General features: G+C 36.4%; 1 protein-coding gene across 1 annotated transcript; it reads right to left on the reverse strand.

Annotated features, from left to right (window-relative positions):
• Nucleotides 1–1,326: 1,326 nt before the first annotated feature.
• Nucleotides 1,327–26,216, reverse strand: LOC306871624 (A disintegrin and metalloproteinase with thrombospondin motifs 12-like; the record flags this gene model as incomplete). The annotated part of the gene is made up of 24 exons (XM_079419689.1): nt 1,327–1,442; nt 2,023–2,176; nt 2,572–2,718; nt 3,166–3,339; nt 3,413–3,565; nt 4,533–5,423; nt 6,982–7,192; nt 7,484–7,610; nt 7,696–7,837; nt 8,223–8,467; nt 8,621–8,741; nt 9,283–9,413; nt 11,557–11,726; nt 13,165–13,310; nt 13,389–13,481; nt 13,602–13,746; nt 13,859–14,002; nt 15,170–15,319; nt 16,233–16,357; nt 16,600–16,683; nt 17,854–18,095; nt 18,212–18,389; nt 24,921–25,279; nt 26,105–26,216. 24 exons carry the CDS (start codon nt 26,214–26,216, stop codon nt 1,327–1,329), a joined length of 4,560 nt encoding a protein of 1,519 aa, XP_079275815.1.
• Between the last annotated feature and the right edge of the window lie 1,435 nt (nt 26,217–27,651).

Below are 27,651 nucleotides of genomic sequence, written 5' to 3' on the forward strand. Positions count from 1 at the left end.
AGGTTTAGTAAGAAACAAGTCCATGGCGTTTTAACATTAAACCATCGCTTCTGGCCAAAATACGAGTCCTCTATTCATAATATTGCTTTGATCTAATAATATCAAACTCATCTACAGTTCATCTTGGATGGCCTGAGGGGGAATACACTTTAAGTAAAACATTTATTAGAATTAAAAAACTATTTACGATTATAATTTGTGAAGAAATGTGATTTTGATTAAAATAGCAATAGATAAATGCAACTAGCCAGATCTTTTGTAGGCTCAAAAAGTCTGCTTCTACTGGCTGCTTTGGATTTTTTTTGTACCTGAAATATTCTGCATTTTCATCACAACACTAAATGAGTCACTGTGTGACTAAATAAGTTGTTCAATGAAGTTACAAATACGTACTGCTTATAAAGTACCATTTCTCATCTCTTAATAATGTAAAACAGCCTGTTACTTCACAGTTTTGTATTTTCCTTACTTTACAGTCCTTTTCTTTTTAAGATTTCTCTGCATTTATAATGATGCATCTTAGGTCATCCTATGTTTATAGCAGGAAATATATTTTATATACTAATAATCAACAAATGTGGCAAATACAAAAAAGTTCAAATTCTTAAGTTATGTTGAAATGTTAGTGATGCTATTTGCCTTGTCTATGCAAAATATCAAAGCATCTTTTATAGCAAAGAAAATAAAATAAGTACAAATCCAAAAGCAAAAACAACCTGAGACTGTATCTAAAATCTAATTTATGCCCTCAATTTTTCATGCAGCCTATTAATATACTGTCTAATAACAACTTGGGTTAATTAGTTAATAATTTTGCACACATATCCACAAATTATCGCGCTAACCTCGATAAGCTAAGTTAGTAAAACTACACTAATTTAGGAACTGCACATTTTGACTGTGAAAGTGTTGCATAAAGTTCATCACACAGTGGTCACATGACACTTCAGATAATAACAAGTACTATTTTTAATGAATAACCTGAATATCAGCCTGTGCGTGCAAAATATTTTGCTTGCTTCTTGGCAGTTTCCAACTGACCCATGATATAAAAAAGTGGGTCTTGCTGCGTGTTCATCATATTGTTGACTGGTAAACCTGTCAAAAGCACACCTTTTTGGGTTAAAAAGCAGAATAACAACAATAAAAACTGTCTAACTGATGCTGAATCCTGTAACTAAAGCTTGATGTTTTTGGAAGCATTTCAAACACATGGTCAAACGCCTAGGATTCCTTTGTTCAAGTAAAAACCACATATTTTTCATATATTTGAGAGGGGCGTCTGCGTGTCCAGTAGTCGATGACCCAAGCCTGACCTCTGCAGTGTTACATCATGCAAGTGACACAACACTGCTTGCGGATCGAGCGCAGCGAGCAGCGACCCAGCAGCTTGAGTTTCTCACAGAAACGTGTCGACATGCTGTTTTTCTTACAAACTAGACCTGCAAAGAAAGGAAACAAAATAACAAAAACTATTAAAGGGCTTTAACATTCAAAATAAACTACAGAGCCATGGGATGCTATATTAAAATGATCTATGCAGGCACAACTTGTATGTGCTTGGGGAAAAAGATTTTTAATCTCTATCACATTTTTAATGGATAGAACCCAAATACAGTGGCACATGTAAGTCATGCTTGAAAATGTATAAATTGTCATTGCATTAAATAACGAAATATAACCAAATAACTTTTATTAAGCCCAAAGACAGCTCAAGAAGTTAGTTGGGTTTTAGTGACATAACCAGTTGATAGTGGATCAGGATGTAATTGGATCATGTTGATTGTTAATGTAATGAAATACACCTGTGGTTTCTCTGCTAGGTCACCTGTGTAAACTTGAGGAGAACGGACTTAATACATCCACTGTGTAAAATCTGTGTAATTATAGTATCATCAAGATACAAGATTTTATTCATATTTTAAATTTGTTTTTATCAAATGCGATGACATTCAGGTATTTTTAAGTGTCCAAATACATTTCGGAAACAAACAGAATACAATATTATATAATCCAGTTTACCTAAATCAGTTTTACACTCCTTTGGGCTGCAGTTTTGCATACTGTCAGGTTTATTGTTTTTTGCACATAGTGACATCTTTTCTTCCTCGCCGGATTCCTCATTTATGCACCACACGGCTCGCTTCTGCACCCCTCCACCACAGCTTCTGGAGCACTGTCAATCAATAAAAACTGTGGTGACATCATAGACGATCAGGGAGGAGCCTATACCAATTTTTGTCCAATAAAATGCTCTTTGGAGTGAGAACGTCCCGCCCACTTGATTATAAAATACTACATAGTCACAAATCATCGATTGTAAACTACAGCTGATTAGACTTTTAAAAAAGGACAAGCCGTTTGACAAGTCGCACCACAACTTTTTGTTATAATAGGTAACAGTTGAAAAGATTTGGGGAGGTAATTCAATTATAATAAATGTCTTGACTGTCACTTTCAACCGTCTTAATCTAAGCCTGAACTTTTGAAAAGTAGTGTATCATCCCACACTATCAAGTCCCACACTATATTTACTCCTTTCTATAAATGAAGGTTTTTGCAGTGCGTTACCTGACCCCAGGCTTCAGTCGCCCAGCTGGTGCAGGGCTGCAGATTGCAGGACTCAGTGCTGTTGGGTTTGAGCGTGGCGTTGCAGCGCTGGTACTCAGGGCAGTACACACGTCTCTCTTTCACCCCGTCCCCACAGCTTCTAGAGCACTGTCAACCACAGATATATAAAAAACCAGTCAGAACTACTATGGGGCCAGGGTTATTAAATGAACTAAAACAGTTACTTGAAATAAAATGTATTTTAACTGAAATAAAAATAAATAAATACTCATTTATTTCAGCTAGTTTTCAGCTATTAAACTGATAAAAATGACAAAAACACACAATTACTAAAACTTGAAAATAAAGAAGTAAACATTTTTTTAAATAAAATATAATATTAACAGAAACTAATAGTATATCAATGATACTAAAAACTACAACCAATAAAAATGACAAAAACAGGAAACAAAATGATTAAAAATCTTATTACATTACTATTTCAAAATAATAACTAAAACAATCATAGTATGTCAATGGCACTAAAATAACACTGCTCTGGACAATTTATCTTAGACTAGACTATTTTCTGCGATGTGACATTAGTATTAGTACCTCTCCCCAGGGTGAGGACCTCCACTGCAGGCAGGGCCGGGTGTTGCAGGGCAAACTGTTGTGTGGTTTGTATGAGAGAGACTGACAGTGAAAAGGCCTCAGTGGACGTCTGCTCTGAGTGTCGATGCACTGCACTTCTCGATGCTTCATATCAGTCACACAGCCTTCAGGACACTAAAGAGAGGAGGGCATCAAAATTCATTGCAGGATACAGTCGTTTAGGTTTGTTTTGAAATTGTGGCTTTACCTTGGACCAGTTTCCAGTCTTCCAGATGGCACAGGGTCGCAGGTTGCATCGGCGGGCAGGTTCTGGCTTCTTCTCACTGGCACAGTCTTCCTCACGCTCTGAGCTGCAGGCTACTGATCGCCACACTGCACCGAGACCACACGTAGTGGAGCACTGGGATGAAAAATACATATTAGGCATGTATGGGTCAGTAAGATTTTTGTGCAAGAAATTTATACTTTTATTCAGCAAGCAACATGAAACATGCTAAAAAACATTCGGCTCCATAGTAATGCTCTGACAACCAACAACAAGTCTGCAAAACTCCTCTCATTTTCATCATAAAATGCTCTTCTTTTACACAAAATTTTGCAATTAATTCAGCTTGAACCACTTAATGTACTCATTACTGGACTCATTAAAACCCTTCTTTTAAAAACTTAATGCCTTCAGTGTGCTATTTTTTTATAAACACTGTAGTTTTCATAGATATTTAAGAATAAAGTTAGAAAATCTCCCATTCATTTAAATGATTAAATGTTCATTTAAAAATACCATAATTTTGTAATATTTACACTGCAAAAGGTGTCAGTTTCATCCTCTGCATTTTTGCCAGCACAAATATCTAAACATTTTTAAAGCAAAATACATTTACTTGAGAAGACAAATTATGCAAAACGTCTTGTTTTACGATTAATGTAGCAAAAAAGTGAGTTTATGTTTAAAACAGGAAAAATATCCACCAATGGGTTCAGAAAAATACATTTAATTCAAAAGGAAAATAAGATAATTTTTCTTACCCCATTGGCAAATATATTTTCTCATAAGCATAAACTCACATAATTGTGACATATATGTATCAGAAAACACAACTTCAACATTATTTTGCTTTTCAAGTTATGTATCTTGATTTAAGAATATTTCGATATTTGTACTGGAAAACAATGCAAAAATACTGAAGAAGAAATTCATATTTTGACAACAGCATCATGTCATTTAAAATCTAAACTTGCCCAAACATTTAACTCTATTCTTTTGCTGCCATGCAAGCACTAGTATTTCCTTCTGGGAATGCAAATCTAATCATAATTCAGTGCATGTAATATAATATACTGTAATTGCCTTAGGTTTGCATTCTTACATCACTCCAGTTGCCCACTTTCCAAAATGCATTCCTACTGATGGGATCTCGTACATTCAGGTTCCCATAGTCATCAGTGGCAGTCGTCGTCTCTGGCTTCTGCCTGAATGCTTTAGGAGCATTGCCTTTGCTGGGACTGTTTGGTGTTTGTGAGGCTTTTCTCAGTATCTTCACAGTTGCTTGTGGACTTTGAGTGTTCAAATGTGGCACTGTTGGGTTTGGGGTGGTATGTGGTTCATATGAGCTTGTTGGTTTCTGCAATACTGGAGATGCTGTCAAATAATCATTGTATTGGGTTCTACTAGTAGTGGCTGGCTTTGTTGTGGAGATGTTAGTATGCAATGATTGGACAGTGGCTGTGGGGACTTCTTCAGGTGTGCTGGTAAACATATTATCCTCATGTGCCCTTTCTTCTCCGGTTGGATCTTCTACTATATAATCATAACCTGGCGTGTAGCTTTTATCCGGAGGCCGCAGGTCTGCGCTTCCCTCCTCATCCTCAGTATTTGTGAGAACCATTCCAGGACCATCACTGCCTTTGTGATCGTCCCTCACCAAGATAAAGTCTTGGTCGTCTTCATGGAGGATGTGAGATGTTGTGGATGCTGGAGACGTGTTGGTCGTAATGGTAGACAAGGTGTTTGGAGGCATGATAGTGGTGCTATATGCTGGTGTTTGGGTCCCGGGGGCCTGTGTTGGGATTTTAGGAGGGACTCTAGGTCGGAATCGTGGTTGGAATGGAGAACCCATCCATCTGTTAGTGGATGAGCAGCTCTGGAGGTTACAGAGGATCGTCGATCGAGGTCGATTGGCAGGGTTGCACCGGCCTGGTTGTTTTGCCACACACTTGACAACTCTGGACTTTATCCCTCCATCGCAAGACAGAGAGCACTGCGGGATGACACACAATCATGAGTTTGGGTAACACAAAAATTAAATAATATGACAATGCAACTAATTACTATATGAAAATGCCCCATGAATCAGGGGTGCACAATTTGGTGAAAATAGGCGGATCAGATGATCAGATATATTAGGGATGCGCTAACAGACGCGACTTTCCAATTCTCCGTTGTGCATCTGTGTAAGCCCTCAGTGAAGAGTGTGAAAGATGTGTATTTACAACATGTTTTTGAAGCGATGATCATTGTAGCTCATCACAGAACATTTCACGCGCCCAGAAGGAAATGCTGGTATCTTCACATTTTACATAAATAAAATTTCAGCTCTGATTTGGTACCAAAGTCAGTACTTTTGACAACCCTAATAGATCTAAGAAAGTCAAAGTGAAAGAAAAGAGTCATATGGAACAAAATGAGGGTGACAAAACGACAGAATTAAAATTTTCTGTGAGTTTACAATTTTTAAAAAATCCGAACAATTCAAAATAATCCCTAAAACATGAAACTGATATGGAGCCCCTAAGGGGACATGAGGGGCTTTCTCACCACGTAGTTCTAGGACCTTGACAGCATGGTGGTTCCTAGAGAACCAATTTCAGCCCATTTTCCTGGTTACATTCGCACCAGCAACAGGAACTCTGAAGCGGCCGACAGCAGCGTCTTTATGTTTGGAACTTATAAACGTAACGACTTGAGAATTCTGTGATCGGAGCTGTTTTTGTTGTGGGTTTCGTGATAACGGAGATGGAATGTAAATGCACAATTTACGTGATTGAAACAACATGAAAATCTGACTAAATCTCCTGGGACAACTTGCGGTGTTACATATCACGAGGTTGAGAAATTAACACAACGCTGCAGACAACAGGTAGCTAAATGCCGTTATCGCTGTTTTCCATGTTTGTGGGGTAAACATTTTTACATGGCTTTTTAAAAATGCCGGGTAGCTAGTGTTTCATATGTTTTTGGCCAATCAACGTACACCTCACTGGTAGTTCCTATAGAACTGTTTTATAACCTACTCTGAAGTAAGAGCTAAATTAGTTCCCCCAAACAGAGTTCCTAGAACTAAAACTATTCCTAGTTCCTGCGCTGTGAACACACCAAAAAGCGGAAACTTCCGCTCATAGTTCTAGGAACTATGAAAAGGTTCCTCTGGTGATAGGAAAAAAAGAGATTAGAGGAAAAATTATATTTCAATGCTTTGGCGTTCAAGGGCAAAACTTTTGTGTTCTCTAACAAAAGTATTATGTTCCCTTGTCAAACTTTGCATTCACTTGCAAAACATTTGCATTCTCTCACCAAACATTTGTGTTCCCATTTCCTCGCAAAAGCACTGAAACAAAGACACATCTCATTATTTCATCACAAAAGTTGTACAAAAAAAATTTCCACAAGGAAATGCAAAAGAAAATTTTTGCAAGGAACGCAAAACTTTTGTGAGTGTACGAAAGGTTCCTTGCCGAAATACAAAAATTTTGTGAGTGGACAGTAAATAAAGGACATAAAGAACATTAACCAGGTTAATTTATAATACAAGTACCCACCTCGCTCCAGTTGCCCACCATCCATTCGAACCCACACGGTACGTCTCGGTTGCAGGGTACCACAGGTTTGGGTTTGAGCAGCTGCTTACAGTCTCCAGGGTGCAGAACCCGCTCCTCTCCGGCCACCGTACGCACACACAGAATGGTGCGCTTTCTCACTCCGTCTGGACCGCATGTAGCCGAGCATGTCTGCCATCCTCCCACCCACCACCTAAGGTGCATTTTACAAAAGATTTCTATTTCAAATGCTGTTCTTTTGAATGCTCTGTTCATCAAAGAATCCTGAAAAAAGGACTTCCTAAGAATATTAAGCAGCACAACTGTTTTCAACATTGATAACAATCAAAAGTGTTTCTTGAGCAGCAAATCAGCATATTAGACTGATTTCTGAAGGATCATATGACACTGAAGACTGGAGTAACTAATTATATAGAGATAATAAGTAAGACTATTACAATGGTGTGCTATTCTGAACATAACCATTATTTATACAGTAGTGTACCTTGCAGGGCAGTCCATGTTCTTACACTTGCGATGCCTGTCATCAAGACGTGTGCTGGGATCACACAGCGATTCCTCCACCACACCAACCTCTGACTCAAAACAGCGCACAGGCTGATACTGCTCACCTGTACAGAGACAGAAGATGCTATCAAAACCATGCTGGAATAAACTTCATCAGTATAAACACACAGGAAAAATCTTGCTCTGTACCAAGCCCACAGGTAGTGCTGCAGTCAGTCCAAGCTCCATATTTCCAAATGTACTCTGGTTCCAGAATTTCGTTCCCCAGCGGGAGACTCCTCTTAATGGTGTACTCATATTTGACACCAGGGTTTGCTTCTTGGAACAACAGCTGAACATTTCACATTGAAACAAAAGCATCTATCATTTAATGACAGCATTCAACAAATCATCTTGTTTTGCATGTGCCGCCAGTTAGAAGCAACAACTTTAGTTTCATGCTTTCTCACAGAAATAATGTCAGAAGAAGAGGGATAAATAAAAATAACTGTGTCTGCTACAATGATTTTTCCCTTGCTGACTTTTTCTGTTCTCAATAGAAATTCTACCTGTGTCAGAAAGAGATGTGATGCAACGACCCATAAAACTATTTTTTTATTGATATTTTAGGCTTTACATTTATTTACTACAAACCTACTACTACCTAATATAGATTTCTATAGAGTTGAATTGATATTGTATTCCTTTAATATGTTTATGTGTGTGAGGTTCAGTACCTGGATCATGACAGGTTCAGTTGTTGGTCCCGCTGAGGTGAGATTCTCCATATTACCCGTCCGATCGTAGTAAAACTTCGTGCCACCTGCCTCGTACTCTCCGTTCCACTGAATTATGTAATTCCCATTGAGGTAATACTCATCTGAATCAGACGATCGAATCGCAAGGAAATTCCCAGCCTCTTCCACTTCCTGTATGAAGATATCCCGAGCTCCCCCAGGGATCAAAACCAGGTCCGTGTAACCTAAATCACATAATCTCACTTAAAAACCATTTAAAATATTGCTGTTTCAACACACAGACATACCACTTTTTTTTAATCATTTTGTGAAATCTAATTTAGTATATAATATAAATATATATAAACGTGTCATGTGTGCTACTCAGGATTACACACCAACTCCATCTTGCGCCACAAAGTTCTCCTTCACCGTCTCACAAGCGGATCCATCACCGAGACAAACGCCACAGCTGTCCTCTTTAGCATTAGAATTAATGCCAAAATCACAACCCACCTCCTAGAGAAAGAGTACACATAAACACATACTCAATTAATCACAGATATATACAAAAGCACAAAATACAGTTTTTCTCTATGGCACTAAAACATAACTCACCATTTACTTCCCTTAAAACATGAAAGATGAATATTAGGAGGAGGCAAAAACAATGCACCTACTGTATATTCTGTTGACCAAAATGGATAGTTCACTCAAAAATGTAAAAAAAAAAAAGAAAGAGCCAAAGTGAAAATAAAACGTTATAAAATTAACGTGATGAACTAGACCCGTGTTTACTTAAGGAGAAATGATTTCATACATCCACTAAAAATGACCAAAACACAAGCTGATTAAAAGACATTGAGCAGCTGTTAAGTATGTGTATGTATGTATTATGTTAGTGAATCTCATGCTTTGATGTTTTGATGATGTAAAAGTGTCGCTTAAGTGCCCTTTGTAGACATCACTGTACAGCTACAGAACACAGACAAAACATCAATACACCAGCGCACACATGTGCACAAATGGGTTGAAAGTAAGACATACCCTGCCACACTACCTTGCACACACCATTGACACAGATGTTTCTGCTGTTGTTCATAAAGCATGGCGTTCCATCTGTAACCGCATCCAACATCTTCTCAGAAAAGTTCTCATCCACCGGCTTGCAGTGCAGCTCGCATGGACGTGCTGTGAGAGACAGAACGAGAGAGAGACGTGCTACTTACTGTATTATATAGTATAACATTTGAACATAGTACTGTTTGCAAAAGCATTTTACCAAAAGTTTGGGGTCTGTAGGATTTTTTATGTTTTTGAAAGAAGTCTCTTATGCTAATCAAGGCTGCATTTAATTGAGCCAAAATACATTAAACACAGTAATACTGTGAAATATTATTACAATTGAAAATAATATATATTTTAAGATGTAATTTATTCCTGTGATGAAAAGCTGAAATTTCAGTCATCATTACTCCAGTCTTCAGATCCTTCAGAAATCATTCTAATATGCTGATTAAACATTTCTGATTATTATCAATGCTGAAAACAGTGGTGCTGCTTCATATTTTTTGTGGAAATTCAGGATTCTTTAATGAATAAGAGTAGCATTTATTTGAAATAGAAATCTTTTAACATTATAAATGTCTTTACTAACACTTTTGATCAATTTACTGCGTCCTTACTGAATAAAAGTATTCATTTATTTAAAAAAAAAAAAACTTACTTACTTCAAACTTATGTTTAGTAGTCACACTTTAGAACAGAGAACACTTATTCACTATTAACTATGACTTTTCTCTCAATAAACTCCTAATTTGCTGCTTATTAATAGTTAGTAAGGTAGTTGTTAAGTTTAGGTATTGGGTAGGATTAGGGATGCAGAATAAGGTCATGTAGAATAAGGCATTAATATGTGACCCTGGACCACAAAACCAGTCTCAAGTCGCTAGAATATATTTGTAGCAATAGCCAAAAATACACTGCATGGGTCAAAATTATAGATTTTTCTTTTATGCCAAAAATCATTAGGATATTTAGTAAAGATCATGTTCCATGAAGATATTTAGTAAGTTTCTTAGCATAAATATATCAAAACTTAATTTTTGATTAGTAATATGCATTGCTAAGAACTTCATTTGGACCAATTTAAAGGTGATTTTCTCAATATTTAGATTTTTTTGCACCCTCAGATTCCAGATTTTCAAATAGTTGTATCTCCGCCAAATATTGTCCTATCATAACAAACCATACATGAATGGAAAGCTTATCTATTCAGCTTTCAGATGATGTATAAATCTCAATTTTGAAAAAATTGACACTTAAGACTGGTTTCGTGGTCCAGGGTCACATATGTGCTTAATTAGTACTAATAAATGGTGCTAATGCTAATAAGCAACTAGTTAAGAGACCCCAAAATAACAGGTTGTTACTCTAAGTTAACAAAATCAAACAAAAGACCCAGAAATCACGTATAATTTATAATGAATTGGTATTGTTACCATGCAAACATCAAATAGTATGTAGGCTATAATCTACAATCCAAAACTCCCGCTGCGCTCCAACGGCTTAAACAGAGCAAACAACAATGACTAAACACTTGTGTCAGGAATCCACACGCCTCTAAAGCTGGCTAATAAAAGTGGGGCATTCTTGAATGTGAACCAACAAACTCTATAAAATTGTAAGCAGCCACGTGTAAGAAGTTTTATGTTAATATCAACAGGCCTCGACCCGCGCAGCGTGTATTAACACAGTATCTTGGCTCAGCTGTTCAGTTGTAGAAAGCACATGCTTTCTTTTTTCAAGTCTTCAGTGCAAAAAACATTACATTCTTTACAGTTGTGTATCCAGTTGTGTTTACTCAAACAGTTCTTGAGAAAAAGAAATTTTTCCAACTTATGAAGAAAATGCAAGCGAAGCAAAAGTCACCACTGTGATGCTAGGGTGTTCGGGCATGTTTGATGATAAGAAATGTTTCTTGAGCAGCAAATCAGCATACTAGAATGATTGCTGAAGGATCATGTGACACTGAAGACTGGAGTAATGATGCTGAAAATTCAGCTTTGATCACAGGAATAAATGGCATTAAAATATAATCAAATAGAAAGCAGTTATTTTAAATTGAAACAATATTTCACATTATTTTTTGTATTTTTGATCACATACAGGCAATGCAGCTTTGGTGAGCATAAGAGATCTTTGTTTTAAAAAACATGTACATGAATGTACAGTCTCTCTCTTCTGGTAAAATATTATATTACAATATTAAAATCATGCACATATAAAAATCTGAATGCAATATTTTCATGCATGTGATGCAAAGTTCTCTTACATGAGCTTGCAACAGGTATCCACTCGTAGAGTTCATTGTGGTATGGCACAGTGTTAAATTCACTGCACTGCATCTCTCTGAAGGAGGGATGTTTTCTGGCACAAGGTTTTGTGTTGCAAATTCTGTAGTGCTTCCGCTCGCCTGTACAATATTTGCCTCCAAACTCAGGTCTGTACATAGAAAGAAACACATATCATGATAGAAGCAAAATGTACAAGAAAAGACAGAGAAGGTGCAGGAATTGAAATGGGGAGAAAAAAGAGAAAAGCGGTTACTTAAAGACTCAAAATGATGTGGTTTTAAGATGCTACTCGATTTATGACAGAACACAAACTACACACCAAAAGGCAACGGTTTGTAAAATATATACAGGTGTGTCCTCTAGTGTATTCTGCTGGTATTACAGCAGTTACTGGCCAGAAACAAATGAACAGAAGAGCATACTATCACAATATTTTTAATGCAGTATGTTTATTGTGTCCAGTATGCAAATTCTCTTTATGCAGAATATCCACCTAACATGCACACTGCACTGAATACTATATCTCAGAATCGTTCATTTTTAAGGGTGACAATTTAATAATTTGATTTTCTAACCTTTTAATTTGTTAATCTTCTTGGCACATAATGCATTTTTAATTATATTTTTAATTGCATTTAAATTGTGTGTGTGTGTGTGTAGTAAGTGTATATATACACACAAAAATATACTTTTTATATAAAATATGAATTTCCTTAAAAACATACCTTGTAGATACAGTATATATATATATATATATATATAAATATATATATATATATATGCATAAAAGCACATTGATGTTTCAAAACTGTGGTCTGTAAGATTTGTAAATGTTTTAAATGAAATCTCTTATGATGTCACCCAGTTTGCATTTCATTATAATATTACAATGAGTTACATAAAATAAAAAAAAGATGTATTTTGCAATATGCATTCTTTTCTAAAATACTTTATGAATTTTATCAGAAAATGCATTTGTTTTTCAATTTCAGTTCAACCACATAAGGCTGTGTACCACACCGTTAAGCCACCAATTATCTTTTTTAATTAAAAAATATAAATTTTAAAATTAATATTAAATGTTTTAAATGAAATCTCTTATGATCACCAAGGCTGCATTTATCTGATCAAAAATACAGTAAAAACAGTAACCATTTGAATATATTGTAAGATGTAATTTATTCCTGTGAAGCAAAGCTGAATTTTCAGCATCATTACTCCAGTTTTCAGTGTCACATGATCCTTCAGAAATCATCCTAATATGCTGATTTGCTGCTCAAAAAATTTAAAATAAAATAAAAATATTATTATCAATGTCTAAAAAGTTGTGCTGCTTAATATTTTTTTAGAAACCATTTCAGAATTCTTTGATGAATAGAAAGTTCAAGAGAACAGCATTTATTTGAACTAGAAATATTTTATAACATTATAAATGTCTTTGCTGTCACTTTTAATCAATTTAATGCATCTTCGCTGAATACAAGTATTTATTTAAAAAAAAGAAACCTTACTGACCACAAAAATGAATGAATGAAAGAAAAGCACTGAGAAATAATATAGAAGCAGCAGTGGAGAGTGATGTGTACTTGGGCTGGTTGCATTCCCTGTCTGCTGACTGGACGCCGGCTCCACAGGTGCGAGAGCAGTGAGACCAGGTGCTCCAGGGACCCCAGCCGCCATGCACTGTTTCCGGTAACTTCCCTACAATCACACACTCACCAGAGATACACCACTGACACACATAAACCCAGAATTAAACACAGTACACAATAATACAACATACTTTTATTTGAATGTCAATCTCTTATACCTTCTCAGGCCCACACTTGGTTCCATCTATCGGCGAGTCCAGTTTGGACCGGCATGATCCATTTACAGAGCACCACAGAATCTGACACACATTCTGGAACCAATAGAGCCTGAATTAATAGTTTGGCAACCTGAAGACCCCCTTTCATTATTAGAGACAAAAAATGATCTGTATTTTATTCATCTTGATTTTTTAAATGAATGCACTCCTTACTTCCACTTCTGAGCAGAAGGTGGCGTTGGGTCCGTACTGCAGCTGGCACTGGTGCTGAGGGGTGTATCGCACTCCTGGTGCTGCCATCGGTGAGCTGAGGTCCCTCTTAGACGGCCTGTCATCCAGACAGAAACCCCAACCACGACTGAGAGGATAACAGAGCTTTATGAAAGATCATAGTCTGGAATATTAAAAAATTTGCAGTAAGATATAAAGCATGCAATTACATGTTCCTGTGCATGAGTGCGTGTTCTCACTCGAGAAAGCGTGTTATGTACTCCTTGCTGCAGGAGGACCAGGTGAGAGGAGAGGAGTCGTAGTGAAGCTGGCGGGACATGATGAATGGATGCCTCCCTATTAACTCACAGTCATTCCCTTGACCATCATGATGGATTCCGAAACTACAGCACAAAACAAGGTCACATCACCTTTTTATTTTTTAAACATACAGTACCATTTAAAAGCTTATGGTCAGCAAGATTTTTACATTTTTTTGAAAGAAGTGTCTTCTGCTCATCAAGGCTACAGTAATTTGATTAAAAAAAAATACAGTAAAAATTTAATTTAAAATAACAGTTTTCTATTTTTATATATATTTAAAATGTTATTTATTCCTGTGTTGCAAAGCTGAATTATCAGCATCATTACTCCAGTCTTTAGTGTCACATGATCCTTCAGAAATCAGTAATATACTGATTTGCTGCTTAATAAACATTCTTATTATTATCAATATTGAAAACATGCTACGTAATATTTTGGTGGAAACCATAATACATTTTTTGTCAAGATTCTTTTGATGAATTGAAAGAACAGCATTTACTTTAAAAATAAATCTTTTGTAACATTATAAATGTATTTACTGTCACTTTAATGTCACTGAATGTCACTTCACTTCACTTTAATGCGCCCTTGCAGAATAAAATTATAAATTTCTTAAAAAAAAAAAAAAAGATGACGCCAAACTTGAAAATTAACTTTTATTTTTTTTGGGTTTGGAATAACATTAATCAAAGAATCATGCAATATAACAAAGGAATGCATAAGTAAATGAATGTAGTCACATTATTTGATCGATTTAACACTGTTTGGTGTGCAATGTAAAATGTTATTTTACAAATTTTAAATGTGATTTTTATATAAAAAAAATATAAATAAAAGTAAATAAATGTTGCATAGGTATGTCACCCAGTTTGCATTTCATTATAATATTACAATAAGTTACATAAAATGTAAAAAAATATGTATTTTTCAATATGCATTCTTTTCTAAAATACTTTATGAATTTTATCAGAAAATGCATTTGTTTTTCAATTTCAGTTCAACCACATAAGGCTGTGTACCACACCGTTAAGCCACCAATTATCTTTTTTAATTAAAATATATTATCATTATTATTGTGTCTTGTAAAACTAAATTACAACAAATTCCAATCAGTTTTTAAAGATATAAATATATTCTTGCAATGAAAATTGAGCCAGAGGTGGGAAAAATGTGACCTGAAAAATGAATGCCATATTTAGGCACTAATGGCACTGTCTTATGAAAGAAAATGACCCATAAAAATGTACCTGTGTCCGAGTTCATGAGCAATGGTGAAAGCGACAGGCAGCCCTGAGTCCTCGTTGATATTACAGGAGCGATGTGGCTGGCACATGCCCGACAGGTGAGACAAGCCCAGCGTCTCACACGGCTGATTCATGCCTGCGCAGATATCCTTCCTGAGAGGAGAGATCACATCAGGTCAGACACAACAGGGCACAACAGCTGCTTTGATTCGTTTTATAGACTACTAAAGTCGTGCTGCAGGGCTAAAACTGCTGAAGAAGAGTTATGGTAGGGGTTGAATTCTTTGTCATTTATTTGGCTGTGTTCAGCATGAATGAGCTCTGGAGAATCTCAAGCCTTGGACACAGAACATGGTGAAGTCATTCAGTCTGTGGTGCTCTGGGTTAAAACGAGAGTGTTTAGGGTCTGTTAAATGCTCAGAGACAAACAGCTCCATTACTGCAACTAAGAAACTGACATTTATGATAATAAATGAGAGTCAGCGGGTTCACGTGTATGTTTGACAGCACTTCATCCTCTGGTAATGGCATTATGTTTTACTAGGTAATAAATGTGCAGTTGTTTCAGACGTTTATTCCAGGGTACTGAGGCTCATTCATGGACTTGAATAAATGTAGCTAATTTAGATAAATATATTTAGATATTATTATTTAGAGCATTTAGATAATGTTTCTGTCAACAGAAAACTGATTTTATAACCATATTATAATTATTATCATAGGAATGCATATATTTGACAAGAATGCATATACTTGACAGTATTGTGAAATATTATTACAATTTAATATTAACTGTTTCCCATTTCAGTATATTTAAAAAATATATTTTATTTCTGTTATAGAAGGTGAATATTTAGCATAGATTACTCCAGTGTTCAGTGTCACATGATCTTTCAGAAATCATCAATATAATTATTAGATTTAAAAAAAAAAATTTAAATGAAGTAATACAATTACTAAGAAATTAAATGATTAAAAATACTTATGAATATATTTTTAAAACGTGAAAAAAATTAATAAAAATGACTAATACAATTACTAAAATTATTGGCAAGGGTGTTTTCACCGTGTGATGAGTATAGCGACATCATGGTGTGCAGGATGAGTGTCACTTTGAGGATTGAGGTTTTTTTGCCAGGTACAGAAGCTGTTGAGAGTCGTATCTGCGTGGTGAATGATCTTCAGCCCTTTCTGAAAATACACAAAAGTAGCAGTAAAGTAAAAGTAGAAATAGTGTCCACTAACCCTACTAAAAAGCAGCATGTGTTGTGGTTTGTGCATATGTTAACAAACATAACCAGCAAGTTGTCCATGTTTAACCAGCACTAACCAGCATTGATCAGGACCCCCTGAAAACTCATGTTGGTCTAAGCTGATTTTTTCAGTTGGGAAGGACTGGATGTAAAGCAAATTATGCCTTGATTCATGTGTACCTCCTCTCCGTGTAGCAGAATGAGCCGGACCAATACCATATGGATAGCATTACCGATGCTGGCGTCGTGAAAAATTCCAGCCACCTACAAAAAAGTAATACAAAATATCTACATATGAAAGTCAAAAATACAATTTCAGTCTTTTCTATACAATGAAAGTCATATGTTGCGTTCAAATCATGCCAGAATGATGCATTTACGAGTTGAACACACATAAACACCACCACAAAGTCATAATTATGAGTGGGAAACTTTCTGTAACATTTTATTTTGATGGTCCCCTGTTGACTATAAGTAACAAAGCAGCAACTACTGTATGTCAACTAGCAGTCATTAAAGTATTAGTAGACTGTCTGCTTAAACACTTTATTTTGATGGTCCTCCAACATTCTACTGACTATAAGTAACTTTGCAAGTTCATGTCAACTTACTAACCCTAACCATAACCTAACCAGTCCACTAATACTCTACTAACATAAGAGTAAGGGCCAGATTTATTAACAGCTTGCGCCAGAGCAAACCCTCTTTTGGCATTAAAAAAAGACATGGAATGAAACAAAAATACACACAATGAAACAATAGTGCTGCAAAGGCTTGGACACAGCGATTTTTTTGGCTGGCCATTTATTGCAAATGTATTTGTAGAGTTTCCTTTCAGATGCAAGTTTTTAAATATTGCGTTGTTCACTATGGAAATGATTTAGCTGCGTCTCTGTTCTATAATTTGCACACTGTCAGTAAATCGCCAGCAGTCCTGTCAGTGCTTTTATGAGATTGTGCTCTCAATGTTAAGTACATCTGACCCTTAGTTGAAGTTTAGCTGCAAAGTTACTTATAGTCAACAGAATGTCTAAAGGGGACCATCAAAATGAAGTGTAACTGAACTTTCTTTAAGCTGTGAGTTTTCAAGTTGGGAGCATGAAAAAATATGACGGATATATATTAGAAGCAGCATCTGTATTGACCATAAATTAGTTGAAATTGCATCTAAATTGCATCTATGATAATATTGTACATTTACAATATATAACCATTCAATTTACAGCACCTTCATAAATTGAACAACATAAAGCAAAAACACGGTGATACATATTCTTTATTCATAATTCTGTAGAAGCTTAAAAATCTTGCAGAATTTTATGTAGAAAAGGAACTGACCAAACTGACTTGAACACACCTGACGTTGTAATTAACTTGTAAAGATGAATTTCCCATAAGTGCTTGAACATATTAGAAGTACTTGAATGTACTTACCATGTTCATAATGGTAAAGATGTAGGACTCAACGTTTCCACTTCCGTGGTAGTCCACGAGTTTGGAGTCGCCCACCACCATGGTCTCCACCCAGCGCTCTTTGCTGATGGAGCGAGGGGAGATCCTCCGTGGTCGTTCCCACTCTCGATCCGGATCAAGATTACGATCCCCACCCTGCTGGCCCTGCTCCTGCTCCCAGCGCTCTCTCTCCTGCTCCACCTGTTGGGAAAACTGAGAACCTTCTGCACCGGAGACACACACACACACACACACACACACACAAAATGAGTTCCCTAAAGTATTTTTTTTGTGAAGTATCATTTTATTAAGAATTTATAATACATCTAACATATCTGACCTTTGACCCCACAGGGACTATGATGAATGCTGTGTGCATCAGTGCTGCGTCGCCGCCTGAGTCCACTCCAGGTTGAACTCCGATAGATCACATGTGGGTGTCGTGCATGAGTGACGTTTGTGTGGCCACGGACCGGCTCGATCAATAGCGGCCCCTGCGCTAAATTTAACAGCCCTCTCTATAAGAAAAAACAATGCTGTTTAAAAGTTTGAGAGCAAACTAAAAAAATGTATTATTTTATTCAGCAATGATGAATTAAATGATTTAAAAGTGGCAGTAAAGATATCTATAATGTTACATTTAAATAAATGTTGTTCTTTTGAACTTTCTATTTATTAAACAATCCTAAAAAGTGTTATCGTTTCCATAAAACATTTATGCAGTATGACTGTTTTCAGCAATGATAAGAAATGTTTCTTGAGCAGCAAATCAGCATATTAGAATGACTTCTGAAGGATCATGTGTCACTGAAGACTGGAGTAATGATGTACACGCAATGAAAGAAGGCGGAACTATTATTCTCACTGTAGTGTTGTTGCTGCCGCCAGGGCCATGTCCTGGAGATGCTGTGTTTCGTTTGAAAGCAAAAGTACTTTGTTTGGGCTTCCAAAAGATGACACAACTAGAAATCAGTGGTTAAGTTGTGTTTGCAACACTGTCCTAGAACAGTTCAACCCAAATATTAGAGTGTGTGCAGCGCAATTTTCTATGAACCTGGGAGTAGTCTACCAGCTGTGCACAAAAGCTGTTTCTATAAAGTGGAACAATTCTAACTTTGCAAGGACAGTCTGGCGCGTCTGACTCACAGCCTGTAAGTACGTTTTATTATTTAAAGAATTTGCCACTGACGATTCAAACGCGAGAATTGAACAGTGTAAAGTAGCGCTTGTTGTTTGTCATTTCTCCGATCACAAATGCAGACATGGTAATGTTTACTCGGCGCAATGCAACGCGATGCGTAAAAAGACAGTATGAGTCATTATAATCAGTGATTATGTCCCCACTGGATGCAACAAATGCCTCGTTTATAATGGGTTTTATTGTTTTTGTGTCGTCGCACCGGTACACATACGGTAAGGGGGCATAACATTTCCGTCACACGCTTGAGGTATTCGGCCAATCACACCGCACCGGATAGCTGGTCAACCAGAGCACGCCTCGCTTCTCAGAACGATGAGCTTTGTAAAAATCAATGCGTTTCAGAAAGGCGGAGCATAGAGGAGCAACTATAATGTAGAGTATGTGGAAAATAATGTGTTTTTTGAACCTTAAACCGCAAAAACACATTGTAAAATACACAAAATAATGTTCTTTTTAGCAACATCATATGACCCCTTTAAATGATAACATTTCACAAAATTACTCTTTTTACTGTATTTTTCATCAAATACTATTAATACAGTTATTTCTTTAGTAGCAAATATTTTATGATTTCCTGTCTCTATGAAATGGCTCATGTGTACATGGATGCATGGTTGAAATGAAATGTGTACATGGCTCAAAATCAAAAGAGCTCACCCTCATGTATCTATGATGTGGGTCTCACTTTGTCAGTGTAAGTCTATTTTATCATTCCCCAGTTTAAAATGGCACATCCATCATCCTATAAAAATAACAGCCTGACTACTCATGAAGACACACAATTTGCAGTATCAACTCAAACAGTGTTGCGCATTAGAGGTTAATGCTTAGAGATTAGGGTTTGTTCAAATCGTTTAAAGTAGTTTGTACTGTAATAAAACTTCAGGTGGCAAGGCTCATTATTTCGATCTGTTGGAATTCCAGTGAATTCAGGGAAGGTATTTTTCCTGTCACACTCCCTGTTTGTTAAGTTTCCCTGCAAGTGCTTGCCAGTCCTGGCATTTTCTCCACACTGCAGGGCCTTAGCAAGTTTATCCAGTGTGCCTGAACGTGTCACATGCACAAGCATGCAATTTGAAATGCAATTGTTTCACTCTTAAATAAAGATAATTTGGCATCTGTAGTTCCACGAAGAACCTTTAACATCCATGGAAACTTTCCATTCCACAAAAGGTTCTATATAATTGAAAATGGTTATTTTGATTTTTTTTTTTTAAATGTTCTTAGATGTTCCCCAAATTTCGAAAGTCTCTTTGCTCACCAATGCTGCATTTATTTGCTCAAAAATACAGTAAAAACAGCTATATTAAAAATATTATTGCCATTTCTAGTAACCGTTTTCTATTTTAATATATTTTTAAATATATTATCAGAGCCACATGATCCTTCAGAAATCAAAATTTCTATTTATTATCAGTGTTGAAAACAGGTGTGCTGCTTAATAATTTTTTGTAGAAACTGATATATATTTTTTCAGGATTCTTTGATGAATGGGGTTCAGTAGAACAGCATTTATTTATATTTTATTGAAGAAATCCTTTGTAATGTTATAAAAGTCTTTACTGTCACTTTTGATCAAATTAATTCAATCCTAAGCATCGTTGGTGTTTCTTAAGGTTAGGATTTTGGACAAACTTATAACCTCATGTGTTTGCCTCACATTTCAAGGGTCAAATCAGGTTGCACATTCACTCTTTACAGTCTTCTTAAAGCGTGTGTCCATATGTCTTGAACTCTGAGCGTTTCAACCCATGAGATTTCATTTGGCAAACGAAACATCTCTGAAACGTGCCATTTTTCTCTTATCACCATGTTTTCTTGGAGATGCAGTGAAATCCCAGCTTTATGGGAATGAGAACGACTCTCATGATGCACTTCATGCACTCGTTCACCGCCCTGCTGAATGAATCAGTCCCACAGGCCAAAAACAGGTGTCTATGTGTGTGTGTGTGTGTGTGTGTGTGTGTGTGTTCAGAACAAACTAAATAAACCGTGACCAGAAAAAACATTCCAAATGTTTTGAAACTGGGCTATACCTAACGCAGAACAGATACGAGGATTTGTGGAAAGGCAGAGCAATACACCATGAATTCTCCAGGGGGTAAGAGACGCAGTCATAATATTGACTCAGCCGAGTCGATCATCCACAGAGTCTAAACAATACTAACCACTGCAACATGCAGCATGCAACATTTTTATTCATACGGATATTAAATGCAAACAAAGTGTCTAATTGAATGTTTCAAATAATGCTTGTGAAAATAAAATGTCAAAATATTGATGACAATATGGACAACATACTTATTTTGACCTGTATTCAAATATATAACAGAAAAAGTGACCATACTAAATCTGATCATACTAAAAACTGCCAAAACACTTTTTACACAAGCAAATGAGATATTTAATTCATCTCTGTCTTTTGTGGGCCCGTTCTCTCTTTCTCTCTCCTCATCTGCTCCTCACAGCAGAAACGTGAGCTTTGGTGTCAGGGGACATTATAAAAACAAAAACTGAACTGCTAAATACAGAAGCCATGTGTGTGGTGCTGGACTTCCAGAGTTCCTGCAGGTTTTGGTAGGACTTCAAACAAGATATATAGGACTTCCATCTCATGTAAAGGACTTCAAACTATAGTATAGCACTTCAAAACCAGCCGTACATCCTCTGGAGGGCAGGAAGAATGTATATGGATCTAATGACTAATGCAGAGCAGGTCAGCGATGGGTAGTTTTGTTTGTCTGTAACTGCTCTGGTTTAAAACAAAAGCTGAACAGGAATGGAGTCAACAGAGTTCAGTGCTAATGTGTTTTTCACAAGGACCGTAATCCAATCAGTAAACAATCCTAAAGTTCAGTTTAATGTGTAGAGATGACCATAATAAACACAATGGCTCTGTACTGCTGTCAAGATCATTCACTGTTTAAAAGTTTGGAGATGGTAAGATTTTTTGACACTGTGGTCATGTGACACTGAAGACTGGAGTAATGATGCTGAAAATTCAGCTTTGCATCACATTGCATCAAAATTACATTTTAAATTTTAAACATTATAAAATATCTTAAGTTTGTTCAAGCATTTCAAAATGTTAACTTTCAGCTTAATCGATGGTGTGAGTTTGGGGCGGAACAACTTGATTGGACAAAAACAGAAGATGGGAAAAGTATTTAACACAGTCAACATTGTTGCAAAATAGTGCAAAAATCACTATAAATTCTCATCGTATGGAAAAATAGGAGTAAAAATTTAAAAATTCAAACATATGACAGAATTTTTATTTTTGGGTAAACTATTCCTTTAAAACTGCAGGAAATGTTCCAGAAGCTCTGCAAACTGTATCTTTTGGCCACTGCCCCTCCACTAAATGCATTGCACAAAACATTAGCTCATTGTTTTTTAATAATCTGTGCATGTTGGCAGTGCATAAATGTGCTAGGCTAATCAGCCGCACCTCATTACATTTTCTTTTGGTCACACACTTGGCAAAGAATCCTGACTTTGTCCACTTTAAAAGCAAAAGCACCTGGCATCGTCTCGACATTACAGAACACTATCTGTCTGTTATTCTCTGCTTTTCCCATACACTAAACACCTGAGTCTCTGAGGAGTGAATACATAAAAGTTAATGGAATGTGAGAGTAATAGCACCAGAGACTGAAAGCAAATGTTTGGAAGGAAAGATAACATTAGAACGGAATGAAATGCTGTTGATTGACATAAAAATGACTTTACAGAAAGAGCATGCATGCTCAGGCAATGACTGACAGACAGAAGGAGCATTTAGTGCAGGTACTGCATGCATAGTTTTGCAAATTATGCATGCGCCTAATATATCAAAGCTTCATTTTAAAGTCCAAAACTCTTTCCTGTGCTTTCACCAACAGCCGATTCACTCTGCCTCTCCTCTTTTCCCCCTTTGCAACTTTTTGTTGAATTGCCAAGTTAGAATGAGTCATGTTATGTGCTGACACACTGACCTGGTTACAGTTCTTCTCAAGTTCCCTGCTTTTTATGAGCATCCACTCCAAATAACAGGCTACTATTGGATCTGATTACACGGCTCTCTATTCTGATCGGTCAATCGTGGCTTTCTGAAGTTAAATATTGTTGTATAATAATGTTAAATTGATTGTTTTCCCACACAGCTCATTTCCAGCTCTCTTTGTTTCTGGATTATAAAATCATTTGAACTCAGATCAATATTTTATATTCATTGATATGTTTATTTGGTAGGTAGCCATGTAATAATTGGGATACTTTAATGTCATACGGTCACTATTGGGAAAATATACTCTTTCATATCTGCTCTGCGGACACAGGATACAGTCGGCCCACACACTGATGTTTCACTGTAGAGTCACTCTGAGGGCCAAACACTGACTAATTTTTGCAAACAAAACGGGCCAAAGAGTTAAGAGTCTAACAGGCCAGTCGATGTCGCTCCAGACAGGCATTTGTTCAGTCTGGGACCACCAGGTTTACAAGAGCTAATCACTAGAAATGTTATTACCATTAAAAAATACTAAAAACTTTCTATTACTGAAATGAAGCTGAAATAAATCAAAAAGATGAACTAACACTAAAATAAAATTAAATCAAAGCCACATACAAATATTTAAAAAGTAATATTTATATATTTAATAATAATTATTATTATATATAATAGTTAATAATAGTAATACATATTTAAAAAGCACACAAAATTACTTCAACATAAGCTAAAATGAAACTGAAGACTGAAAATATAATAATAAAAGGCAGTTCAAAATATTAACTAGCATATAAATAATTCTAAAATAGCATTGTTTAATAGGGGCTTCTCAAAGAAAGACATATAGATCAATTTACAGTAAAACATATGAAATGTGATGCATTAATAACATTAATTCACATTACTGTATGTCAATATTAACCAATAGATCATATCGGATAAAAAAAGTTTTTTTCTGAGAAAAAGATTGTTTTCTTTAATGTGCACTGATGAATCGATCATATTCAGAATTAAATCAGGAACATGCATTAAGAAAGTAAATAAGGTGAATTTTATGCTTCCATAAATTTAGTGAAGTGACATTCTGCGAAGTATGGTGACCCATACTCAGAATTTGTGCTCTGCATTTAACCCATCCAACATGCACACACACAGCAGTGAACACACACACCGTGAACACACACCCGGAGCAGTGGGCAGCCATTTATGCTGCGGTGCCCGGGGAGCAGTTGGGGGTTCGGTGCCTTGCTCAAGGGCACCTCAGTCGTGGTATTGAGGGTGGAGAGAGCGCTGGACATTCACTCCCCCCACCTACAATCCCTGCCGGCCTGAGACTCGAACCCGCAACCTTTGGATTACGAGTCCGACTCTCTAACCATTAGGCCACGACTTCCCTAAATTTTGATGTAGTGCAGATATCGTCATTGGCTGAATAGTTCAGCCCAAAATGAAAATGTACTCACCCTCAGGCCACCTAAGATGTAAATAGTTTGTTTCTTCATCAGAACAGATTTGTTGAAATTTAGCATTACATCACTTGCTCAGCAATGGATCCTCTACAGTGAATGGGTGCCGTCAGAATGAGAGTCCAAACAGCTGATAAAAACATCACAATGATCCACAAGTAATCCACACCACTCCAGTCCATCAAGTAATGTATTGTGATGTTTGTAAAAATAAATCTGCTCCGATGAAGAAACTCATCTACATCTTGACTGGCCTGAGGATGAGTAAATTTTCATTTTTAACAGCCAATGACAGCATCGGCACTATTGCAAGTACAGTAAGTGAATTCACACCAGAAATGAATTGCATGATATGTAAAAGAGCTGACAGATTAAATCAGATATTTCTCACCAGTCCCTCACAGGTGCTGATGGCGGCGGTTCCCTGCACGTTACCATCAGTGACTGTGCCAATAAGGTGGCAGGCGCCGCTCCCAGATGTTTGTGACTGCTTTTGTGTTAATCTCCCGTTGTGTTTCTCCAACACATATTCATTGGAGAGCAGATTGTCATTGGTGGTTAGACTGAGAGTGAACTCCTGACCTTTGTAGTTGAGTTTGTAATACACTCGACTCTCTGCTGAATTCAGGTCCCTCTTATGTCGCCTGTCAGAGAAGTGATGTGATAAGGAGTATGAGATGAAATTCCCATCTCTGTCCACTTTTTCAGGATGATCCACATAAAACTCAGAGTGCTGCTTAATGAAGAGCTCTAGAAATGAAAATAAGACAATTCTCCTTTGAAAACACAACAATCTTTTTTGGAGCTACACATCTTCTGAAATAAATAAATATAGTCATATTTCACCCTATTTTACCTATATTATTTACCTATGTTCTAAGGCTATAGGACCTACAGAACAAACTTTTTGTTGTTTATTTATATATATGTGCACACACACATAATTTAAAAACTGTATTAAAAATTATATATACATATATAATTTTAAAAATGGATTAAATTATATATATTTCATAAATATTTTCACAATATTTGAGATGGAAATTGTGTTTACATGCCTTGAAAATATAGCAAAAATTGTAATGCTTTAGACTTGTTCTTTTGATATAGTAAAATATAACCAAGGTGTTCATTCGTGAGATTTAACAAGTCATTTGAACCATTCAGAGAGAAAGAGAGAGATGTTACATCTAAACCACCTTGAATGATTACCTTTGATCCTTAAACATAATTATATATCATGGTCTTTTCATGTTAGACAACATAAAACTGTCAAAATGACTGATGAATGTATTGATGCACCAAATAGCCTAGACATTGTAGAACAATGAGCAGCTGTGTAAGTCTCCCAAAATGCATGGTGTACAAAATTGAAGTTAAAAAGACACATTAAGACTTTGCCTTTGAAATCGAACCATTCAAGCATTAAAGGGTTAAATGTGCTTTTATAAACTGAGGTTGCATAAAGTTCAGAACTCCATGAACAGAGACATGGACTTTACTGCAGCTCCAACCTAAATGTTGTACATAAGATATGAACACAACTGTATGATTCTTATGCATGGAAACACAAACCTTGCTCTGTGTCTGGAAAGAGGTAGTCCGGTCCAGAGCTCTTGACGTGGCTCGCAGCCAGAAAGAAAACACAATTGAACCGCAAAATCGCAACGCTGACCCGACTAGACATGTTTCTGCAACGCAAATAAACGCTCTGCTGCACTGACGCTGAAGAACTGGTTAAAGTCAGTCCTGAGGGGTGAAAGCAGGAGACATCTGGGGTCAGAGAGACGGAGAAAGAAAGTGAGCGGGGAGTGAAGGAATATGATGTGGAGTGGGAGGAGAGTTTCCAGTGTTTCCACGCGCAGGAGGAGAGTCCAACAACAACGAGCTGCAGGAGTCAAGGGATGCGTTACACGATTAAATGACACTTTGCATAAAATGGCCTTACTTTAATTACTCTTCCAAAATAGACCAAATGTTAATGCAACCCAGAATTTGGGACGTGTCTTAAAAGGGATAATTCCGGTCATTACCGCACTGCTACTCACCAAATAGATAAATGCGTCAGTATGAAACGTTAATTTGATTTTAAGCTATTTTATATTTTTACCTGTAGCCATATTGTAACTTAAAAAAAAAACAAAAAAAAAAAAAAAAAAAAAAAACAGCGGCTAATAAAAAAGAAGAATTGTAGTCATTTCTCTTATTGGCCTGATAAGCCAGAAAACGCCTATATTTAAATATTCATATTTAATGGTATTAGATGATTTGTTAATTGCATTTAATAGATTATCTTTCAATAAAACATTTAAATAAAACAGACGTCTATTTGACGTCTGCATTTACATCTGCAAGACGTATTTTTTAGAGTGTTTGCTCATCTGCAATACCTCTATAGGACGTTTCATTTTACATGTCAAATAGACGTCTATTAGATGTCTTTAAGATGTTTATGATTTAGAATGTATGTAAAACTGACATCTGAAAGACGTCTGTCAGATGTTTGTAGACAGCAGATGCTTTCCAGATCAAGAGATCTTTAACAGACATCTTGCAGACGTACGTGTGCTATCTGGGTTCTGTATAAAGGGCTGCGTACAATGTAAAAATCTTTAAAGGGATAATCCACCCCAAAATGCAAATTTTGTCACCAAACCTGTAAAAGCTTGTTCGTCCTGGGAACACAATTTAAGATATTTTGGATGAAAACCGTGACTGTCCAGTTGAATCAGTAACGCATGGATACGCTGTTTCCGTAATAAACATACAATATGTATCCATGCGTTACTGAATAGCGTACGCACTTTGCGTCCATCGGATGCTCTCCAAAATGTTTATTTTATTTTTTTTCCTTTGCGTACAAAAAGTATTCTCATTGCTTCATAAAATTCTGATTGAACCACTGATGGCAGATGGACTATTTTGACAATGTTTTTATACTTTTCTGTGCCTTGACGGTGTAAGTTACTTGGCAGTCAATGGGACAGTCACAAGCCTCCCGGTTTTCATCCAAAATATCTTAAATTGTGTTCCCAGGACGAACAAGCTTTTACGGGTTTGGAACGACATGGGGGTATGTGATTAATGACAAAGTTTGCATTTTGGGGTGGAGTATCCCTTTA

The sequence above is a fragment of the Barbus barbus genome (genome assembly GCF_936440315.1).
Source record: "Barbus barbus genome assembly, chromosome: 6".
Taxonomy (NCBI): Eukaryota; Metazoa; Chordata; class Actinopteri; order Cypriniformes; family Cyprinidae; genus Barbus; species Barbus barbus.